The sequence below is a fragment of the Sarcophilus harrisii genome, chromosome 1, assembly GCF_902635505.1.
Source record: "Sarcophilus harrisii chromosome 1, mSarHar1.11, whole genome shotgun sequence".
Taxonomy (NCBI): domain Eukaryota; kingdom Metazoa; phylum Chordata; class Mammalia; order Dasyuromorphia; family Dasyuridae; genus Sarcophilus; species Sarcophilus harrisii.
Genome location: NC_045426.1, coordinates 685,929,815 through 685,952,467, shown reverse-complemented (window position 1 = coordinate 685,952,467; position 22,653 = coordinate 685,929,815). Strand labels below are relative to the sequence as shown.

The following is a 22,653-nucleotide window of genomic DNA, read 5'->3' as shown; positions in this document are numbered from 1 at the left end:
ATACACACACACACACACACACACACACGTATATATTATCTGCTCCAATTAGAATGAGCTCCTTGAGAACTGGGGCTGATTCTCTTAATTTTCCTCCCTCTTGATTGCCCCCTGATAAGTAAATATATAGTAAGCACTTTTTCATTGGTTCATTCGATGCTTTTATTCTGAAGAGGGAAATAATAAAGAGAGGTTCCAAGAGCCATTCTTATTATATACCATTTGATATCAAATGCATGCAAGAACTTTAAGTGGAAAATCACTTTATGTTAAAAATAATCAAAGCTACATAAAACACAGGTAGTGTGCTGGTGCTAAAAGTGCTAAACAAGCAGAACCTACATCTTGGTCAACAATTCCTTTGCATTTGTTCCTAGTTCAAGGCCATTGGTGGCCTAGGTAGAAGAGCTTATTTCATGGGGACGGAGCCTCTTGGTGGCAGCTAGGCTTCCATGTTGTCTGAGGCTTCGTGAGTTTAAGACGCTTGGCCTTAGGTCATACAGTCCAAATGTAAAAGAGGACCCTCTCTTCCCGATTCTGGGGGAGCTCTCGTGCACTCCCCTAGGAGGCCTCTCTGTGTCAAGTACCAGCTCTCAGTGGATCACAGTAAGGGGGGGGGGGGGGGGGGGGGGGGGTTGCACCTGCTCCAGCCTTTCCCTGGAAGGGGATTTATTGGTGGACTTTTAAATGTAAGCTGTGGAGAGACAGATCCAATCTTGTTGAGTTTAAATACAGATTCCCTTTATCCACGTATAAAAAAATAAAGCTTTGGGTCTCTTGTTATTTATCAGCAAGATTTTGCTCTTTCTTTTGTTATCTTATAAGTATTCTAATAGTCTACAGCACTGTTCAATAACCCAGCACTGTTTTAAAAAAAAAAAAAAGAGAGAGACAGAGACAGAAAGAGGGATTTATTTCCCTAAATATGAGTTTCATTAGTGAGAGTCCTTTACATGAGACACATAAACGTACTGGTGTTAGCTTCATTTGCACAACTGAATTTTAAAATCTGAGTAATTCTCCCAATAAGCATTCTCCCACTGTGGCTCAGTGGGTAGACCTCTGGGCCTGGAGTCAGGAAGCCCTAGACACATACTTGCTGTGTGACTCTGGGCAGTCACTTCAATTTGCCTTAGTTTCGTCATCTGTAAAATGGTCTGGAGAAGGAAGTTTCAGTCAAAGACACTTTAGTGTCTTTACCAAGAAAACCCCAAATGGAGTCACAAGAGTGAGACAGAACTGAAAACAATTAAAGAACAAAGGAGAAGCACCTGCTCTGTCCTAGACCCTGTGACCAGGTCACTTTGCAATTTCATAAATTCTACTGGCTTCCTATTGCCTCTAGAATAAAATGTAGTGAGGTTTGGGGGGCAGGGTTTGGAGCCAATTGAAATTAAGTGACTTGTCACAGAGATTGTAAGCGTCTGAGGTCGCATTTGAACTTGGTCCTTTTGGCGCCAGGCCTGGTGCTTTACTCACTGCACCAACTGCTGCTCTCTGTGGAGTTTTTAAAACCCAAACTTTCTCTTTCGAGCTCCCTTGTCCATGAGGAAAGCCAAACAGACTTCGTTTTGGTTCCTCGTGCACAGTGTGCACTGCCTCCACCCTCACCCTCTTCCCCCAAGGCCTCCATCCCTTTCTTCCTGAGGGACACAGAGCAAATTCCACCTTGTTGGTGAAACCCTTTGGGATCCCTCAGTTTTCAGTGCCCCCTCTCAAGTCCCCTTGTCTTTGCCTCTTTTTTATTGGTTTGTGATTCCTGTTTTTACTTACTCTTGGTATACTTCTCAATCTCTTTGGAGCCTGCCTTGTTGCGGTGTAAATCCTTATGAATAGGGATGAGTCTGTTTTTTCCTTTGTATTCCCAAGATTGGATTCAGGAACTGACGCATAAACAAGAACTTCATCTGTTCTCTGGGCTAGATGGGTTGGGGGACAAAGACAAACATGTCCTACTGAGATGGAGCTCACTTCGCATTGAGAAGTGGGATTCAAAGCAGAAGGGTCTTGACGTGAATGAATAATGGGGATTGCTAACAACTTGGGGATCCCATCTTGTTTTATTTTGTCACAGGAGGATTTTGAGCTCTTCCTCCCGTTTGAAGACTATAGGAATCGTTCATTAATAGCTGGACTTTATGAAGAACCCATTAATACTCAGGAAGTTTCCCTGGCTTGGCAGAAATCCAGGAAGACCCCAGAGGAGACCCCTCCTAACCCAAAGAGTGTGTCTCTTCGATCGAGTTTGTACAGACAGACTCTGGGCCTGCTGGTGTCGGAGGAAGACCTGGAGGCTGAAGTGGTATTGGAGACCTTAAAGTCGGGGAGAATTGAAGAAGCCCTCCAGCTCTGCAGGTGACTGCAGGGGCTGCCCAGTGATCTGAAAATAGCGATGGCTTCCTCTCATCACATAGCTGAGCTCTTCTGTGAAAGCATTTGGGTGGTGGTTGTCATGCTGGCCTGTTCACACACGTAAGGCAGGACATCACTTTGACAGAAATAGCGCAGGACAGCAAAGGCTTGGTGGATAGGACGTGAGAAGGGTTCAAATGTAGCCTTAGACACATAGTGCCGTGGGGTCTCGGACAAGGCACTTAATCCTGTTTGGCCAGAAGGTGGCCAGGGGGCTCAATGGGCAGAGTGCTGGGCCAGGAGACAGGTGGATACCGAGACTCAAGAGGGTGACAAAGGACTAGACCAGGATCATATGGCTAGGAAGTATCAAAGGTAGGAATTAAGTGAGGTTCTCCTCACCTCAAAGCCTGCCTTCTTTCTACCCACAGAGCGAATCTGCCCCTCCAAGATCAGGGCCTAAACTTTGTCCTAAGGGCATGGGCCTCATCCTGGACTGCACTCAGCACTTACTACCAAAAAAGGAACAATATCCGAGTCAAAACGCTTCTACCAGCGTTTGCTGATATTGATAGTGTTCCTTTAATACAAGCAAAGACAAGGACTGCAGCTCCCGAGTCCAGTGCTCTAATTGTGTGCTTTCCCTCTTTTCTTTTTTCCAAAGGGACTTGTTTCAGTATCACTGCAGTCCCAACACGGGGAGAGTGCTGGTTTTGACATGTCAGAAACTTTGTGAGATGTTGAGGGCAGATGTTCCAATAACTGTTTCTGAAGGGTTGAACCTTCCTCTGGAGATCCATCAGCTGGCGTGCCAGGCCGCCACCATCTGTAGCCCAGGTGAGGTTAGAGCATTGTTAGCATCAAGGAAGCTTTGAGTGCTTTCAGGCTCGCTGCACTCAAGAAATTAAATCAAATAGACACTGGCCCTGTTTTACAGATTGGGATTTCAATTCTATTGTTCTCTCCTATGGACTCTTGATTGATACTTCAAATGTAAATTCTTTTATTGCTGACCACAGAGGAAAAGAGATCCTGTTCTTCCTGATGGGTGCCTCTCTCAGATGCTGCTATTTTGAGTAAAATCCCAGCAGTGAATCATCTCATGCCTTAACTGCCTCTCTTTACTTCTTCTCCTTATCTTTGCCTCTTTGGCACAAAACCCCTGCCCTCCCACCATTCTAGCTGCCTTCTGGGTGCTGTCTTCTCCTATTCGAATAGAACGGGAGCTCCCCCAGAGTGGGGACCTTCCATTTTCCTGAATTTTTGTCTTCCGTGCTTAGCCCCATGTCTGGCACAGACTGGAGCTTTCTTTGTTAATGTTCACTTTGTTCTATCTGTCTGACTCCATATCTGTCTATCCATTCATCTATCTATATCTATCTGTCTGTCTATCATCATCTATCTTGATTCAGCTTTATAGGTTTGAGAAAATTTTGCTAGATCCTGATTTTTTTTTTTAATTTAACTCTCTAATTCAAGGGTCCTCAAACTTTTTAAATAGGGGGTCTGTTCATTGTTTCTCAGACTGTTGGAGTGCTGGACTAGAGTAAAAACAAAAACGTTGTTTTGTGGGCCTTTAAATAAAAAACTTCATAGCTCTGGGTGAGGGGGTTAAGCATCCTCAAGCTGCTGCATCTGGCCTGTGGGCCATAGTTTGAGGACCCCTCTTCTAATTTCTTGAAAAATTTTTATGTCCTTTATTTTTTACTTTATTTTTATTTCCATATACATCTCTTTTCACTTCACCGGAGAGGCATCGCTCATAACATAAAATAAGAAAGAAAGAAAAAGAAGGAAAAAACAGTTCTGCAAAATTAACCAAAAAACTACTGGGTCTGACAGTATATGCAGTGTTCCACATCCATAATCCTTCACCTCTACAGAGAAGAGAAGAGAGACATCTCATTTTCAGACCAGAGTGCCCGAAAAATGTTTCATAGGAAGGCAAAATTCAATAATAACCTCCTCCATTTTATTTTTCATTTTGAAAATTTTAAATGGAACTGGCTAACTGTTTTATGTAAAAAGATTCTTAAATTTAGGCTGATGATGCATCTTTTAAATTCTCTCAGACTTTTTATTAGATGCTCTGGAAATGTGTAAATATACTTTAATTGCGATGGAGATTTACAGACATTGCCAGATGGAGGACTGTGGAACTCTAATAAAGGTATTGTCTATTTGAATTTCTTATTTAAGAAACTTTTATATATACCCATTAGCCTACAGTTTTCCATTTTTAAGTGACTTGCAGAATTGTTTATACTAGTTCCACTAGTCTGGGAGGGAAAAGTAGAAAGATAAGTAGCTTTCCTTGAAAGGATGGGCTACGCTCCCCACTTTTTCTTGTTTCTATTCTACTCCTGACCCTTGAAAGGATCTAGGTTTCTCCAAAGTCATCTGAGACTAATATAAGCCTGATTGATACTCTGTACTGGTAATACAGCAAATGTCCTGATTTTTTTTATTCAAGAGAATAGAATCAGCAAACTGATTGTAAGTCAGTGAGTTTAACTTTACTCCTGGCAAGATTCTAGAAGGTATTATTAAATGGATGGTTTCTGTGCAGCTAAAGCAGGATCCTTAATCCTTTTTGTATCCTCACCCGACTGCTCCTACCAATCTAGTGGCATCTGGGACCTCTGCTCAAGATCATGGTATTTTTTGTTTTGTTTGGTTTTATCAGTATTTTGTTTTTCCAAAAATCACATGTTAAGATAATTTTCAACATACATTTTTGTAAGATTTTGAGTTCCAAATTTTTTTTCTTTCCATCCCTTTCCTCCCCTCTACCCAAGATCTGATATAGGTTATACGTTTTAATGTCATTTTAAACATTTCCATTAGTCATGTTGTGAAAGAAAAATCAGAATTAAAGGGGAAAAGCTAACAAAAAGAAGGGTGAAAATGGTAGGCTTCAAGGGGAAAAGCTAACAAAAAGAAGAGTGAAAATGGTAGGCTTCAATCCTCATTCAGTCTCCATAGTTCTCTCTCTGTATGCAGATGGCATTTTCCATCCCTAGTCCATTGGAATTGCCTTGAATCACTGCATTGTTGAGAAGAGCCAAGTCCATCACAGCTGATCATCACATAATCTTGTTGCTGTGTACAATGTTCTCTTGGTTCTACTTATTTCACTCAGCATCAGTTCATGTAAGTTTCTCCAGGCTTTTCTGAAATCAACCTATTTATCATTTCTTATACAACAATAGTATTCCATTACTTCATATACCATAACTTATTCAACCATTCCTCAATTGATGGGCATCCATTTGGTTTCCAGTTCTTTGCCATCACAAAAAGAGCTGCTACAAACATTTTTGCACATATGGTCCTTTTCCCTCTTTTATGATCTCTTTGGGTTATAGGTTCATGTTTTGAAACAAAGAAAGAAAACGCCATATTTCAATATTCTTTTTTTTTCCTTTGAGTTTGTGGACTCTCTTGGACAAGAATGTATGATCTAGATCAGGGCTTTTTAAACTTTTCCCACTCATAATCCTTTTTCACCTGGGAAATTTTTATGTGACTCCAAATATAAAGGTATGTAAAATAGGTAAACAAATCAAATATTTATTGATATTATAATCATAATTTTGCAACCCTCACATTCACTTATGAGACCCCATGTGGGGGGAATCTAGATGGGATCTAGATGAAGAGCCAGTTATCTCAAAGAACAAGCTTCATCACCAACAAGTTATGCTGGATTATTTTATTTATTAATATGATGGCTAAACTGGTAGATTAAGGGATTGCAATTGATATATTTTTTCTAAATCTAAGCAAAACATTTGCTAGTCTATCTTGCTGTAGTTGTAGGAAAGACATACTCACATGGGCTGGGCAGTAATAGGATTAGCTGAATTCAGAATTGACTGAATAAGATAAACCCACCCAATAATCATTAATGGATCATTGTCATCTCTTAAGAAGTCTCCTGTGGAATACCTCAGGGTTCTGGGTTTAACTCTTTGCTATTTAATATTTTTACTTATGAGTTATTGGAGATGATACCAAACTGAGAGGCAGAGTTTAGATGGATAACAGAGCCACATTCAAAAATATGGATATTTGAGTATATCTAATAAGATGAAAATCTGTAGTAATAAGTGTAATCTTTTGTACTTTATACCCTTTATGCTCTTATAATTTATTTTATTTATTTTTTATGCTCTTATACTTTAAGCCAACAACTCCCACATAATGAAGGTATGGTTAGTCAGCGCTTTATCTGGAGATCTTAGTGGACCGTGAACCTTCTATGAGTGGACAGTGATGGAAACCCAGAGAGCTCTTCCAGAGTTTTGTGCCCAGTTCTTGAGGCCATGACTTAGGAAGGCCATTGCTAAGCTAGAGGCCAACTGGAATGGGCAAAAGCTTGGAGATCGTGCTATGAAGATCAATGGAAGGAACTGGGTATATTTTTTTTACCCTGCAAAAGGAAAGACCCAAAGTAGACATGATGCTTTCTTTAAGTCTTTAGAGGGTTTTTCATGAGGAAAATGAGACTTGGAATGCTTGGCCACAAAAAGCAAACTAGGAGTTGCCAGAAAGTAGGAGTTGCCAAGAAGCAGGTTTGGTTCTTGATGTAAAGGAAAATCTTGGCAGCTGCAGGGGATGGGACTGGTGTCCACATGGCCACCTGCTGCCTCCTTTTCTTCCCACTGGGTTGGATTAGATGGGTTCTGAAGTCTCTTCCAACTTCTGGAAGCTGATTCCCTGGATAAAAAGGTCAGGACTTCAATTTTTGAAGCCAGCTCTTACAAGGTTGGATTGACAGTTGAACAGCTTATCTATTGAAATAGTCATTTTGTTCAAATTTAGAATCTAGGTTAGATTACAGACTGATACTAGTTCTTAGCCCAGTGATGGCCTAGCTGTAGTGGCAGAGATGTTCCTACTGACTGGCCTTTGTGTCACAGGCTCCATATACACATTGAGAAAGGTCATTCCACCATCCCTTGTTGTTGCTCCTTTGACTTCTTGCTTGGGCTTTGTATCCCAGGGTCTGGAAGTTCTGTCTCCTATGTTGCACTCCGCCTGGGCCTCCTTCTCCTGCTCTCTCCCCCAGAGTGCACCAGAGAGCTCCTGAGCTGCTTGACGTAGATGAGTGACATGGGAGCCAGCCCCAACCCTCCAACAGCCCAGCGCCTCTCGGTCTCAGGCCTTGATGTGGGGGCTCCTAGGCCAGCCCTGGCCTCCACCCTCAGCTCTTCCTTCTGAACATGTAACAGGCCTCTTGTCCACTTGGTCTTTCTTACTCTCCTCTCCCTGAATATCCGTGCACTCTACAGGGCTTTCCTTCCATATGCTGATTTTCTGCCACAGCCAGGTCATTTTCCATCCTCTCCAGCACAACTGAGAGGCACCCTGAGGCTATTTCCTAAAATTCTTGAATAGAATAATAATTCTGTTATTAGAGAAATAAGCAGCAGCTGTGTGTCCCCATCACTTCAGAGGCCCAGCTGTTCCTTTTTAGAATCTTGTCGGGGATCTGGGTATTTTGGCCAATCTGTCTACAATGATTATTTATCCTGGCTGTCTTCCATCACCAATGTTAGTATGTAGGGAAGAAGGAAAAAAGCATTTATTAACTGCCTACTATGTGGCAGGAATTTTATAGATGTCTCATTTGATCCTTGCTACAACTTTGGGAGGTAGTAGTTATTATTAGCTCTGTTTTATAGGTGAGGAAACTGAGGCAGGCAGAAGACTTACTTGGGGTCACATAGCTAGTGAACATGGGAGACTGGGTTTGAATTCTGGTTTTCCTGACTTCAGTCCTAAAGGATCCACTGTACCCCTGCTACTTCTTATGGCTTCAATAAATGTGATTAACCAAGGCTCCCAGCTCACAAAGCAACTTGTACTGAGGAAGTTCATTTGAGAAATTCATTGCTTCTTCTTCTCCCCTGTTTGTGACCCAAACACATGTGAATTTTCATGTTCTTGAGCAGAGTGAACTCTCCCTTCCTGAGAATCAAGGGGAGCCAGAGCATGTCTTAGGTTTTAATGCATTTTTAATAGAATACAGTGTCAGATTTCCTTAAATTGCAATGGCAGCAAATTCAGTTAACTTCATTATATTCTAGGTGTAGATTGTGCAATCTCTACATTTTATAGGTAAGGAAACTGAGGTCCAGGCTGCTTAAGTGATTAATCACCCAAGACAGGAAAGACTCACAGGCAGAATTTGAACCCAAGAGCTTAACAATAACAATCTACTCACTTATATATCCCAAACTCATGCTTGTCTTACGTTCTTTGTCTCTCTCCCTTCTGGGCTCAGAAGACAGCTGCATTTCTCTTCACCTTTGCCCAGTTTTTCACAGGCTTTGATTTTAGCTTTCCTGTTTCACTTGACCCGACTCCTTTTCCCCTAATTTAGAATAAGAATTTACATTATATTACAGATTATAAGATGATTACTTTTGACATGAGACTGTTTGTATCAAGATTTAACCAGTGATTACTTGTTCTCCCAGAAAAACCAAATTCTTTACATTGGTATGACTGATTCGGTTCCTCTGAGAGCAGTTGGAGATTATGTATGGCTTATTTTATTTGTGTTTTTTCCCCCCATCATTTGGTATTTAGAGTTCCTTTGGAGCTGATAGAGATCCCTATGAAGAGTGGATTTATAATGACTTCTTCAGTGAGGATGGAATTGTTCTCGAATTGCAGTTAGTGCTGCCAGTTATCTATGAGTTGACTTCATCTCTTATACGTGGATCTGGTAATTTTCACTTATATAATTTATTTTTAAGTACTTTCCTCAATTCTGTTTTTAAAAAAATCTGTGAAGTCTTGCTTTGTAGTGTAGTATCTAAATAATCCACATTGTTTTTTTTCCCCCTGATAATCACTCTAATTAATATTCTCTTTTTGTAGGAGGCAAAAGATATCCTTTGGATTCTGCCAGTTTGCCATATTGCTCATTTAATAAAGGTATCTGAAAATCAAAAATTTGTAACTTAGGTTAATATTCCTTTTTTTTTTTTTTTTTTTTTGGTAAATTTAAATGAAAGCTTAATTTATGCAGGAGGTTACTTTCTTCATTATCATATTTGTTTTTCCAGGGGCCTTTTATTATTCAATTACATAAAAAACACATTTTAATTTCATTTCAAAGGAAAGAGGTATCTTACTGGTGACCCTCAGTCAACTGGAATAATTGTCATAGACCAATTCCTTAGTAAATAAAGTACCATAAAAGTGCTTCATTACATCACATTTAATGATGATGTAGTTCAGATTTTCCTTATATACATATCAGTCTGCTATCAAAGATCTTTAATGCAGATGTTGCTTTCCCTCATTTTCCCAATATGAGTGTAAAGTTTAGTGATTCTCAAAAAGTCTTAAGTAAAGAATGGGTATCATCTGTATTGGGGGGAGATCCTGATGAGGTGCTCTGTGCACCAATGAAATCTTAGATTCAGCTCTGTCACAGTGAAGGAACTTGGCACCAAAGTCTGATTCCAATACCACATGGAGTCCATGAACACTTTGCCAGCACTTGTTAACTGAGGTTCAATGACATTTTCCCTCAGTCCCCACTAATAGCCAGCTTATTTAAGTTTATAGAGGCTCATTGTTCTCAAGAGTGATCTCAAGATGATGATCTTTTGGGCCAGTGCAATGCATAAAGACTTTATAGTAAGTTCTGGAGGGTTATGCACTTTCTCTGGTAGAAAGGGATCCTTAAAGTGTTGAAATAACAAAATAGGTAATAAATATTTTAAAAACTGCTGCTAATAACTAGATCTGCATTTCCCTAGCATTGATTTTTTAATTTTAATTTTATTTTGTGGAGGAAGGTGGGTATTTTTGACCCACTAAATTTTTTGTCATTTCCCAGGAGAGAATCTTCTCATACCGATCATCAGCCCTATCTCTTCAATGCTTCAGAGCCTGCAAGAATCCAGCCAGTGGGAGCTGGCTCTGAAATTTATAATAGGTTCCTTTGGCATCTGCCTTCAGCATGGAATGTCGAACTGCATGAATATCTCCTTGAGTGAGAAGGTAACGGCCATGAGCATGGATTGGTGTTGTGAACAGAGCTGGAATTGGATTCAAGAAGATCTGAATTCAAATTTAATTTCTGCCACATCCTGGCTAGGTGACCTTGGAAATCACTTAAATTCTCAGTGACCCTGAGACTCTCCAAGACTGTCACTGGCAGGAAAAGTCCAATCCTTCTGTGTACTGGGAGGGGAAGTTCCTTATGGAGAGCTCCCTACAGTTCTTGAAATCTAGGCCTGGTCTCCCCAAGGGAACAAAAATAAGATCTATTGAAGAGAGGAATTTGGATACATTGTTTAATTAGCCTGGGCTCCAGGATGAGTGAATTCAACATTTTTTCTGATTCTTAGCTGTGACCTAAATTCCCATTATAGTTTCCCTAGTTGGTGACTTAATTAAAATGTTCAGAGACCTAGCAGTTCTGAAGGACAAATTGTAATTGTTCCCTTGGCTGAAGATTTCCTTTTATCAGATGGCATTATCAATAGATACCCTGTGCCTTTGGATAAGTGTTTATTAAGTGCCTACTGTGTGCTGAGCTTCTCCAGGCATTGAGATTAATTCAAAGATAAAAATGACTCTTGGAAAAGGGGTCAAGGGTCAAGACTCCTTCTTTCTGGAATAATAGGTGAAACATTAGATTGGGAATTTGGAAGAATTGGATTCTAATTCTGTCTCTGATATTAGCTGGGTGACCCTGAGTAAATCATTAAATCTCATATGAGTTTTTGTTTACTTACTTTGTAAAATGGAAATATTGAGGGCACTACCCTACATGGTCAAATGAGTACAGTGCTCTATGAATTCTTGCTAATTAATCAAGTGATAACATTGGGCAACACCTTGAGGGAAGTCTTCTAGATGGGAGCTAGTGTTCTGAGGGGATGGAAATGATAAAGTCTAGATGATAATAATAGCTCTCCTTTCAGAGCCCTTGACTGAGTTCTTTGTCTGTTCTTACTCTGAGTAATTGATCAACAAGCATTTTTCAAATGCGGGTTGTTAAGGGATTTTAATTCAGAGCATAAAAGAGGATCCTTTGGAAGCAGTAGGGGCTTAATAAATCCTGGTGATTGATTCAAAGAATGATTTTCATTCTTCTGATTGAATTACTTACTGTGCTGGAATATTACTATGTGCTATTCAAGTTTCTTCAGTCTTCAGAAGAGCAAGTTCTGTGAAGACGCCCAGTTATAAAAATGTAACATTTAAAATTGATCTCTTTCCACTATACTAATAACTCTGAATCTTTTCTTAAAGTTGTATGAAGAGAGACTGTTAATCAATACAAAAAGTATTGTTGTTAGCCTGAAAGAAAAATCCACGTCCTTAATCAGAAAAAATGCTGCAGCCTTATTACACAAAGTGAGTATTTTGGGTGGGAATCCTTCCTTGGAAGCTTGTCATGGTTATACATCTCCAGGCAGTTCTGTGACTTCTGGACTTTAAAGCATTTACCTTTAAGTCATTTTATTACAAACATAGCCTCATGGATAGAAGCTGGTCTCAGGGCCAGGAAATGGGTTCAAGTCTCATCCCTGACCCATGCTGACTGGATGACCCCGGACAGGCCTCTCTTTTACAATCATAGTTTGTGGACAAGAGATCAGCGGCATTTTCCTCACTTTAGTGTCTCTGAGATCTCAGCTCCCACCTCAGTCCCAGTACAGTTCCTCTGTTGCAGCCAATTGTTTCTTTAAAATTCTGGCTAATAGAATTTTCCGATTGGCTTGGACAGACACTCTTGTGTGATCCAGTGGAAAAAAAGCCTCAGATTGGATTATTAAAGCTCCCGAGTTTAGGAAAGATGAGTTCTATTCCTTCAGGGAGTTGAGTTGAGTTGTATAGCTCTTCTTAACTTCCAGCAAGTGACTGAAAACATTGGAATAAACAAATGGAAGCCATAACTGCAAGTGAGGATGAAGGACCCTTCTCCCTTGTGTTCAGTCTCTTAGCCAAGACATAGTTGGATTAGTAGCTAATAGATCCTTAGGAGTTTACATGTTTTAATGGGAAGATTTTGTTAATTTTGATTCTTTATTCCTATAGGTATTTAATTGTCGTCTGGTGGATCTTCATCTGGCTTTAGGTTATTGCACTCTTTTACCTAAGAAAGATGTCTTTGAAATTATCTGGAAAATCATTGATACCACGTGGCAAAATTACAACAAGATTTTGGTATGGCTAAGAAAAGAGCTCCTTTGTTTCATTCATGTGTCAGTCCATAAGCATTCGAACTCTTGACCTGGTGCTAAGGGAGGTGAAGTGGATAAACACTAAATAATAGGGAGAGGGGCTCTAGCACCTGGGGGCTGCAGGAAGATGTCTGGGAGGTGCCTTGAGGACACCAAAAGAGAGCTGATCTATCCAGGTGCATTCATGGAGGAGGAAGAGGAAGAGATGTACAAACGCAAAAAGGGGGAAGATGGGCCGCATCTGAGAAATGCCCGGGAGGCCATCTTGGTTAACCTCTCACCTGCTGGGAGGGGGGACAGAGAGGTCACGACTGAGGGCCAAAGCCCTACAAAAGCCGACCAGAGGCAAATCACTCCAGCTGAGTGGGGGATAGAGTGGAGAGATGGTTACATGGATGCTCCAGGTCCCTTTGGCTGCTGTGCGGATGGAGGGGAGATGAGCCCAGCTGGGGGGCTGCGAATGCCCAGAACTGCTGAGAGCTGAAGGGCTCCCCCGGCAAGGCCAGACGCTGCTTCTGGTCAAAAATCACGAGACCCCGTCAGGCTGTCTTGAGGGAATTGCTCCTGTCCGACTCGTGCGAGCCGGAGAGAGCCAAGGCCGTGTTAGTGGCTTGTGCTGAGGAAGCCTCTTCCCTGTGCTCTGGCCCACGTTTCCCGCCAGAAGTGCCTTCAGCCCATGAGGTCTCTCCCCCATCAACTCCCCTCTACCCCCAATCGGCCTCTTCCCCTTCCCCCCCCCTGCAGGCTTATTCTGACCTCTATGGAGCACTGGCCTCTCCCCTGCCCTTCAGACTTTGCTTATGTGTTGTCTTCTTCTGTTAGGGGGCAGCCGGTGTCTCTGCTCCTGTGGTGTTCCCCGTGCTGAGCACAGTGCTCGGCACCTAGTAAGCATCTAATAAAGGTTGGCGGACGATTAACCGAGAGTAGTGAGGGTGGAGCGCAGAGGCCCGCGAGAGAGGTCTCGTGGAGGAAGATGAGCTGCTGGCTGAGGGGTCCTCCAGGACCCTCTGCTCTACGCCCATGGTTGTCATCCCTCGGGTCTCCCTCGGTGTGATTAAGGCCTTCCGCCTTCCCACCAGCACCAGCAGCGCTGACTCTAAAGTCCATGAAGGGGATCCCCTGGTTTCCTTCAGAAAAGCAGAGCCACGCTCTGAGGGGGGATTCTCCTAGACATTTGTGGGAGCCTTTGACGACGCGGTTTAGCCCCGCGGGGGCCTGCCCGCGCTTGAGTGTTCAGCCTGTAAGGGCATTTGTTAAGCACCCATGTGGCAATGGGAGGTGGAGGCGAAGGAGGGACTGAGGACAGGAACCTCTGGGAGGCCAGAGGGAGGTGGTGCTCCCATGATAAAGAGGAACGGGCTTGAGGGGGAAGGTTCATAATGAGTTGTGTGGAACGTGTCAAGTTTGAGATGTCTGCAGGGTGTCACCCAATAGGTGGTGTAGCAGGATTGCAGCCGCCACAAGTAGAACCCTGGGAGACAAGGCTTCGGGATTATTAGTCAGCTTATTAATTAGGCCAGCCAATAATCAATAAATTAATGATCAGTGGGTTCTTTTGGTCACCTAAGGTACCAAAGGAGATTCTGAAACACCTTCGATTTGGGGTCTACCACAACTACCACACCATACTGATTGGTGGGCATTAATGAGGAGATGAGCTAAAGTCTTCAGCTCCTCTTGCTGAGAACAGTTTGATCATCAGTAGCCTCAAAGCACCTGGGCAGAGAAATATCTCCATCCTCTCCTCTCTGGCTAGCTTTCTTCATGAGTTTGATAGCCCTAAATTCTAATGGAGGGAATCAAAATCAAGAAGACATTTTTGGGGGATGAAAGTAAACAAAAAATAAGGGTCCCTGCTCAGGTAGGTGCCTTGGGGCTGGAAGATTATTTAATTATACTTTTAGAAACTAACCTTTTCAGGAGTGTGTCTGAACAAAAATACAAGGAAGTAATATTTAGTTTCTATTAAATAGTCATAATAACTAGCCAATAATTCTATTTAACTATTAATATAATAGTGTACTAATTTTTCTCAGAGCTTAAGAGAAACCAAGGCTGGAAATAAAGATGTGGGTGTCATCTGTTTAGGGTTGATAATTAAACCCATGGGAAATATGCATAACCTTGGGGAATATTCACTCTCAGGCACTAAGCCTAAGCCATGGAGGCTGAACTAGCCATGGAGGCTGAGGAGGGGTTCAAACTGGCAAGAGGAGAATGTGGAGAGGCTGGGGTGGGGGGAGGAGGGGAAGAGAGGAGGAAGAAAGAGAGAGAGGTGTGTGTGTGTGTGTGTTAGAAGTCCAGAGAGGGCCCTATATCTGGGAGCAGAGGGTTTCTGATTGAGGGGCTGTGAGGACTGAGGAAAGCTTATCCAGTCTGGAAATTAAGAGTTTTTAGAAGCTTTGGAGAAAGCAGTTTCATTGGAATGATGATGTCAGAAGCTTGATTTCAAAGGGCTTCATCTCTTAATTGCATCAGGAAGTACAGGTAACCATTGGAGATGACTTTTCTAGAGTCTAGAAGGGAAAGTATAGCATAAAAGTCCACTTGCATTTTATTTCATTTACAATACCATTTGTTTAGGGCTCCCCCTCTATGTCCCTGGTACTGAACACAGTGCTGACACAGAGTAAGTGTAGGGTAGGTGTTTATTAATTGATAAATGTATTTGGGAACCTTTACATGACAAGAAGTTTTGTTGCTGTGGGGAGGCTTTTATTTAGTAATTTGTGAAAATCTTTATTTTCCATCCCAATTTTGTCCTATTTTTGTGTTTAGGCTGTATCCCAGGTGGGCGCTCAACTAGCTTATCTCTATAAGGAACCAGAAATAAGGCTGAAGTTCCAGGAATTAATCACAGATGCCCAGTGGGGACTTCGCCTCGGGAAACTCGGTGTAAGCTTTTGACTCACCTGCTTTGTCTGGGAAATAGCCTTCCTTAGGTTAGGAATGTGGAGGGGAGAGTCCTGTGGCCACATGGAAAGTGAGTAGCAGGGGCCTACTCCAAGCTCTGAATCCAGCGCTCATTTTGCTGTGCAGCTGAATTTGCGCAGTATAAATGCTTAGGTTAAGATACTTAATTTTGTTGGGCAAATAAATAATTTGTGGGAAGAGTAAACAGGAGATCTGGAGCCAGAGGTCCTAAGTTAGAATTCAGGATACTATTAGCTATCTCTGTGACCTCAGGCATGTCCCTTAACTCTCCATTCTCAGTTTCTCCATCTGTAAGATGAGAGATTTGGATGGTGCAGTCTCTAAGGTCCCTTATAGCTGACTTCTGTGCTAAGGCCTTCTGACCCAGTCTGTTCCAATGAATGGTCTCTGTGTTGGCTTTCAGCTCTAGAGCTATTTCTTTGGCCTCCTTTGTAATCAGGGTAAATGTTCTAGATCTGTTTTTGACCAGATTTGTCTAGCTTCTCTGAACCCCACGTGGTGTAGTCATCATATTTTGAGACCATGTTTTGCATGTGGCTAATAGCTTTGTGGCTCTTAGGGATGTTGTAAGCTACTGCTCTACATATTTTGACTTAGGAGGAGTGGTGGGGAAATAGAATTTGAGGAACTTTATTAGAGAATTCTGGTTTTGCTTTACAGAAGCACAAAAACTATATATATATATATATATATATATATGTGTGTGTGTGTGTGTGTGGTTACTGCAAATCCCATGCCTGTATCTATGAATTCTCAGGCATTCTCTTTATTTTTTTTTTTTTGACAATATCTTTTTGCTTTTTATCTTAGATTTCTTTTCAACCAGTATTCAGGGAGCCTTCACTAAGAAAGAAAGAACTCATGAGCACATTGGTAAAGAATACAGGTGTGGATACGGTTCTCATTCTGGAATACTGCAGGTAATTGCCTCAGACCTTAGAACATTATATCAGCAGCACAGTTAGCTAGAATAAAAATAATAATACCCATGTAATTCATAAGAATGCCTAACTGTATACTTGATTTTTGAGATTAATTTATTGGTATACAGAGGAAATCCAAACCTGTCTCAATTGCTTCCTTTCCATTCTCTATTCTGGATGAGTAGGAGAGGCCATAGGACATAGATTAACAACTCTCAGCAGTGAAAATATGGGATGTGAGAAATTGAAATTTTTCTTTTGACACACTAGGAGAGTTAAGTGAGTATCATATTCTTTCTTTGGCTCTCCCTTTTCCCCATGTGCTCTTCTGACAAGGAGAGTGTTTTATAGCAGGCCACTATTCTGATCAATGAGGGGGCCTGGGGCTTTGTCGTGGTGCTTTGTAAGTTCCAGTAAATGCAAGTGCCAGCAATTTTAGCTACTGTTAAGTGTGAAGAGTGTGTTAGTTTGCAGTTTGAACCTGTTATTTACAGTAGATTTTTCCTCGTCCCTCAGAGGTCTGCATTCAAAGCATTCAGTAGGAGTCTTGTTAATGCAGAACACTGTTCTCAAAGTAAGCTAATCGTAGAAATGTCAAGTCTTTTTTCAGATTCTATCTGACATCTGCCACATGAGAGTATAGGGCAGACATTCCTTCCTATAAACTTTGTTTGTACAAAAACTTTTCAATTTGATATAGTCAAAATTTTCAATTTTGTAGTCAATAGTGATCTCTAGTTTATTCTTTGGTCATAAATTCCTTCCTCTTCCACAGGTCTGAGAGGTAAACTATCCTATGCTCTTCCAATTTATTTATGATCTCATTCTTTATGCCTAGATCATGAATCCATTTTGACCTTATCTTGGTGTACGGTGTTAAGTGTGGGTCAATGCCTAGTTTCTGCCATACTAATTTCCAATTTTCCCAGCAATTTTTGTCAAATAATGCATTCTTATCCCAAAAACTGGGGTCTTTGTGTTTGTCAAACACTAGATAATTAAGGTTATTGGCTGTTTTGTCCTTTGAACCTAACCTATTCCATTGATCAACTAGTCTATTTCTTAGCCAATACCAGATAGTTTTAGTAACCGCTGCCTTATGATATAATTTTAGATCTGGTACAGCTAGGCCACCTTCATTTGATTTTTTTTTCATTAATTCCCTTGAAATTCTTGACTTTTTGTTTTTCCATATGAACTTTGTTGTTATTTTTTCTAGGTCATCAAAATAGTTTTTGGGAAGTCTGATTGGTATAGCGCTAAATAAATTGATTAGTTTAGGTAGTATTGTCATCTTTATTATATTTGCTCGCCCAATCCAAGAGCATTTAATATTTTTCCAGTTAGTTAGATCAGACTTAATTTGTGTGGAAAGTGTTTTGTAGTTTTTTTCATAAAGTTTCTGATTTTCCCTTGGCAGATAGATTCCTAAATATTTTATACTATCAGTACCTATAAACTTTGTAAAGAGGAGTTGTACTGCCTTTTTGCCCCAGCTAATTCAACTAAATTCAGATGCCCTTTCAAAGGAAGGACAATATAATTCACTTAAAAATATGTCCTTGCAGAACTCTTTAGTTTTTGTACTTTTTAAAAAAATTTTATACAATATCTTTAATAACTCTCTAGGCCAGTCCTCTAGAATTTGTGATATACATGATCATGCCCAGTTTGTGTTCTCAACAGTATCATACCCAGTGCAAGTGCACATGGTATGAGTGATTTTAACATGGTGGGAACTTGCATATGGATTCTTCTTTTTCTTTTCTACCTCCTTTAAAATTTATACATTTAAACAAATAAGAGGGACAGAGGGCAAGATACAGAAGAAAAATAATCTATACCAAAAGCCAAATCCCATTTTTACAATAGGTTTTAACTAAAGATCTTTCATACAAATTTCTTCAAAAGTGTGGATTTGGGGAATATCCACATTACACAAGAGAGTTCCTAGTAGAGGTGACTGGAGAATATGGAATATCACCAGGGAGAAATTAAGAAGAGTCTTGGGAATCAATAACAATTTCAGTAATACATGGTCTTATCCCATCAGCTTCCTAGATAGTGCCTGATAAAGAGTTTTTGGAACTTATTATATAGCGAGATGACAGTAGTACATGGTATTGTCACAAGCCAATAATGAATCTGAAGTGTCGTGAAATTCAGGACTGGAACATGTCCAAATCCACTGGAGAGGATTTCTGGCAGAGCCCTTCTTAATCTTTAGATTTAAAAGCTGTCAGTCATTATTCTCTGGAGCATATTTCATGTTTTCAATTTTATAGGTGATGTATTACCAGAGATTTAAGGCATAGTATTATTATTGTTATTATTTATATTAACATAGTAGTTACTTTCAAAAATGCAATTTGTTTTTTTGTTTGTTTTTTTTATTTTATAGCTTTTTATTTACAAGACATATGAATGGGTAATTTTTCAGCATTGACAATTGCAAAATCTTTTGTTCCAACTTTTCCCTTGCTTCCCCCCACCCCTTCCCCCAGATGGCCGGTTGACCAAAACATGTTAAATATATTAAAGTGTAAGTTAAGTACAATGTATGTATACATGTCCATACAGTTATTTTGCTGTACAAAAAGAATTGGAGTTTGCAGTAGTGTGCAATTAGCTTGTGAAGGAAATAAAAAATGCAGGTGGACAAAAATAGAGGGATTGGGAATTCTATGTAGTGGTTTATAGTCATCTCCCAGAGTTCTTTTGTTGGGTGTAGCTGGTTCAGTTCATTACTATTCTATTGGAACTGATTTAGTTCATCTCATTGCTGGAGGGCCACGTCCATCAGAATTGATCATCATATGGTATTGTTGTTGAAGTATATGATGATCTCCTGGTCCTGCTCATTTCACTCAGCATCAGTTCATGTAAGTCTCTCCAGGTCTTTCTGAAATCATCCTGCTGGTCATTTCTTACAGAACAATAATATTCCATAATATTTATATACCACGATTTATTCAGCCATTCTCCAATTGATGGGCATCCACTCAGTTTCCAGTTTCTGGCCACTACAAAAAGGGCTACCACAAACATTTTTGCACATGTAAGTCCCTTTCCCTTCTTTAAGATTTCTTTGGGATATAAGCCCAGTAGAAACACTGCTGGATCAAAGGATATGCACAGTTTGATAACTTTTTGAGCATAGTTCCAAATTGCTTTCCAGAATGGTTAGATTCATTGACAATTCAACCAACAATGCATCAGAGTCCCAGTTTTCCCACATCCCCTCCCACATTTGTCATTATTTTTCCCTGTCATCTTAGCCAATCTGACAGGTGTGTAGTGATATCTCAGAGCTGTCTTAATTTGCATTTCTTTGATTAATAATGACTTGGAGGATCTTTTCATATGGCTAGAAATAGTTTCCATTTCTTTGTCTGAGAATTGTCTATTCATATCCTTTGATCATTTATCAATTGGAGAATGGCTTGATTTCTTATAAATTAAAGTCAATTCTCTATATATTTTGGAAATGAGGCCTTTATCTGAACTTTTGACTGTAAAATGTTTTCCCAGTTTATATGCAATTTGTTTTGTAATGATATTTCTAGGTGGGCTAGAAAAGAATGATTGTGTTATCTTACTTGAGGACCAGACTAAGAATTTTGTTGAAACTCATGATTATGTTCACTTCAGTCAATTTTTTAATTACAGTGACTCATTAGACCCTCTACTAAGTCTTAGAAGAGTGTAATCTTTTCTTGGTCAGTGGAGTACCCCACCAACACAGGTTGTAGGTCCTTGAAGTCCTAATGTTGTCAGCTTAATGTTGTCAGATCTAATCCATATACTGAGCAAAGGAAACCTAGATTTGTCCATTGATCTTAATTTTTCCCTCCCTAAAGCACATATGATTTGGACAGTGATGTCGCTCTTCAACTTTTCATTGAAACCCTGATTCTCCACCATAATCATACTGACCACTGTGAGGAAGACAACGCTGGATATTCTCTGAAACAGTCACATTCTAAAGTTCTGACCAAAGCCCTCGAGATGGTGCCTTTGCTGAAAAACACGAAGAATTTGGTTGTGAGTCTCAGTGGCATCCTATACAAGGTAGGTTGGTCATTTCATCAGGCATCCTTTCGTTTCCATCTTGTTTCTTTGGCTCACACTACCACAATAAGGGGACTGATTGATAGCTTAATATATTTTGCCACAGACACATTTTTCTTCTTTCACTTTAGTAGGAAAATTATGTAAGTATTGGGCTACCAAATCACATTGATTTTTTAAAAAATTCTGTTCTTTCAAGTTTCAAACCACTAACATTTTAAAATTATTATTGATGTTTTTCGATTTTTACACCAATGATTTCCTGATTCCCTTCCAAGAGATTTCACCCTTGTAACAAAGAAAAGCTTTTGTGCAAAACTCAGTGATTTCTTCAAACTTTAAACCCTTATTTTATAAGGGTTTTTTTTATGTAGTAATTGATCATTTCATTTTATCTGATCTGAGCTGCCTTTCTTTTGTCTTCATTATCATTTCATTTCATTTCATTCTTGTTTTCATTGTTATATATTATTCTATTGATTCTGCTTTCTTTGCATTGAAATAGTTCTTATGGGTCCTCATATGTTTCTGTGTATTCTTTGTACTTGTTTCTTGTTATTGTTACAGTTTTGTTATTGAACACTAATGTTTTATTACATTTATATAATTCTATTTTTCATATTTGCGTATCATTTGTTCAGCTCTTCCTCAACAGATTTCCCTCAAAATACTTTGTTTCTGCCTTCCTTGCTACCACAGAAAGTACTGCTATGATTATTTTGGTATATTTGGAACTTTTCTGTCTAATTACTGTTTTTTAGAAAGATACGATGCCAGGCATTATGCCAAGTCCTGGTATACAAAGAAAGGCAAAGATAAAATCAACCCCTGCCCTTAGGAAACTTAACATTCGAAGGGAAGAAGTATTATGTTAAATTAAAGGGATATACAAGGTACATAGACAGTTGAAGGAAGGTAACTCCAGAGACAAATATTCAAGTGGTTTAGGGGAGACCAGCCTGTGCAAAGAATGTCATGTGCAGGTAACAGCACTGGGCCAGTATGGCTGGATCCCAGAGGGCATTGAGAGAAGTGATGGATAGGACCATTGGAAAGGTCCAGCAATTGGAAAGTGATGGAAAGGACAATTGGTGAAGAGGACTTGATATGTGGTCCTGGAAGGGATAGGGAGCCATTGCAATTTACTAAACAAAGGGAATGACACGACTTGATCTTCACCTTAGGAAAATTACTTTGGCAGCTGGACTGGGGGATGGATGGAGTGAGGAGAGCCTGGGCAGGTAGAGCCACCTGCAGCTACTGCAGTAGTTCAGGTGTAAGGGGGAAGGGGCCAGTAGCAGGGATTCCAGCATGAGACCCGAGAGGATGTATATGGGAGGCGTGGGAGCGGAAACAAGGTGGACAACAGTTTGGATATGGAGGTTGTGTGAGAAAGGAGAATTGGGAGCGATCAAACTAAGCAAACTTGAAAGGAACCCACTTAAATGTGGTAGTTGTGGACTCTGTTGGTAGAGACTGCTAGGAATAAACCCACAGAAGGTCAGCTACTTAACTTTTTATGGGGCATTTGCTCCCATACTCAGGGGTCCACATGGTGGCAGTAGAGAGGAAGCAATTAGCTTTTAGCAACTGCTCCCTTTTCTCTCCTAGAGATGTATGTTACTGAAGTAACTCTCGTTTCACTGTGTAACTTCTCATTCTGATCTTAAAAGAGTAATGAGCACCTTTCTGAGAATCATATTTGCAAGTCCCAAATTTCTACCTTTGCTACTTCCAAGGAATGGTCATTTTTCATTTTCTTCAAAATTTCTCATATAAATGGAAGAAATTAAATATTCTTAACTAAGAATCTTAGATAATTATTAGATTTAAAGCACAGATGTTATCCTCAAATTTTTGGTTTTCTGAAAACATTTTTAAAGAGGCAAAAATAAAAAAGATGATGGAAATAGTGTTGGAGCGGCTGCAGAAGATGGGAAGAAATGCTCATGCACTAATAGAGATAATATGAATTGGTCCAACTAGTAAGGAAATCAGTTTGGAATTTAAGTAAGGAATGCTATTTCTATTAGTGTCAGTGTTCTTATTCCTTTGAATAAATTAATTTATTCAGAAGAACTTAATTAATTATTAATTAATTAATGGGTATATACCTTAAGGTAGTTAAGAACAGAAAGCAAAGTCTCATG

General features: G+C 40.1%; 1 protein-coding gene across 4 annotated transcripts in view; it reads left to right on the top strand.

Moving 5' to 3' along the window:
* KNTC1 (kinetochore associated 1) overlaps window positions 1–22,653 on the top strand; it is a 96,830-nt gene that overhangs the window by 47,691 nt on the left and 26,486 nt on the right. For all 4 annotated transcript variants that reach the window (XM_031948491.1, XM_031948489.1, XM_031948490.1 and 1 more), the window contains exons 34-44: window positions 2,075–2,355; window positions 3,017–3,189; window positions 4,425–4,522; window positions 8,953–9,091; window positions 9,247–9,303; window positions 10,217–10,380; window positions 11,641–11,745; window positions 12,430–12,558; window positions 15,354–15,470; window positions 16,320–16,429; window positions 20,293–20,503. In XM_031948491.1, the coding sequence (XP_031804351.1) occupies window positions 2,075–2,355; window positions 3,017–3,189; window positions 4,425–4,522; window positions 8,953–9,091; window positions 9,247–9,303; window positions 10,217–10,380; window positions 11,641–11,745; window positions 12,430–12,558; window positions 15,354–15,470; window positions 16,320–16,429; window positions 20,293–20,503 (1,584 nt within the window). The remainder of the gene's footprint in view (window positions 1–2,074; window positions 2,356–3,016; window positions 3,190–4,424; window positions 4,523–8,952; window positions 9,092–9,246; window positions 9,304–10,216; window positions 10,381–11,640; window positions 11,746–12,429; window positions 12,559–15,353; window positions 15,471–16,319; window positions 16,430–20,292; window positions 20,504–22,653) is intronic.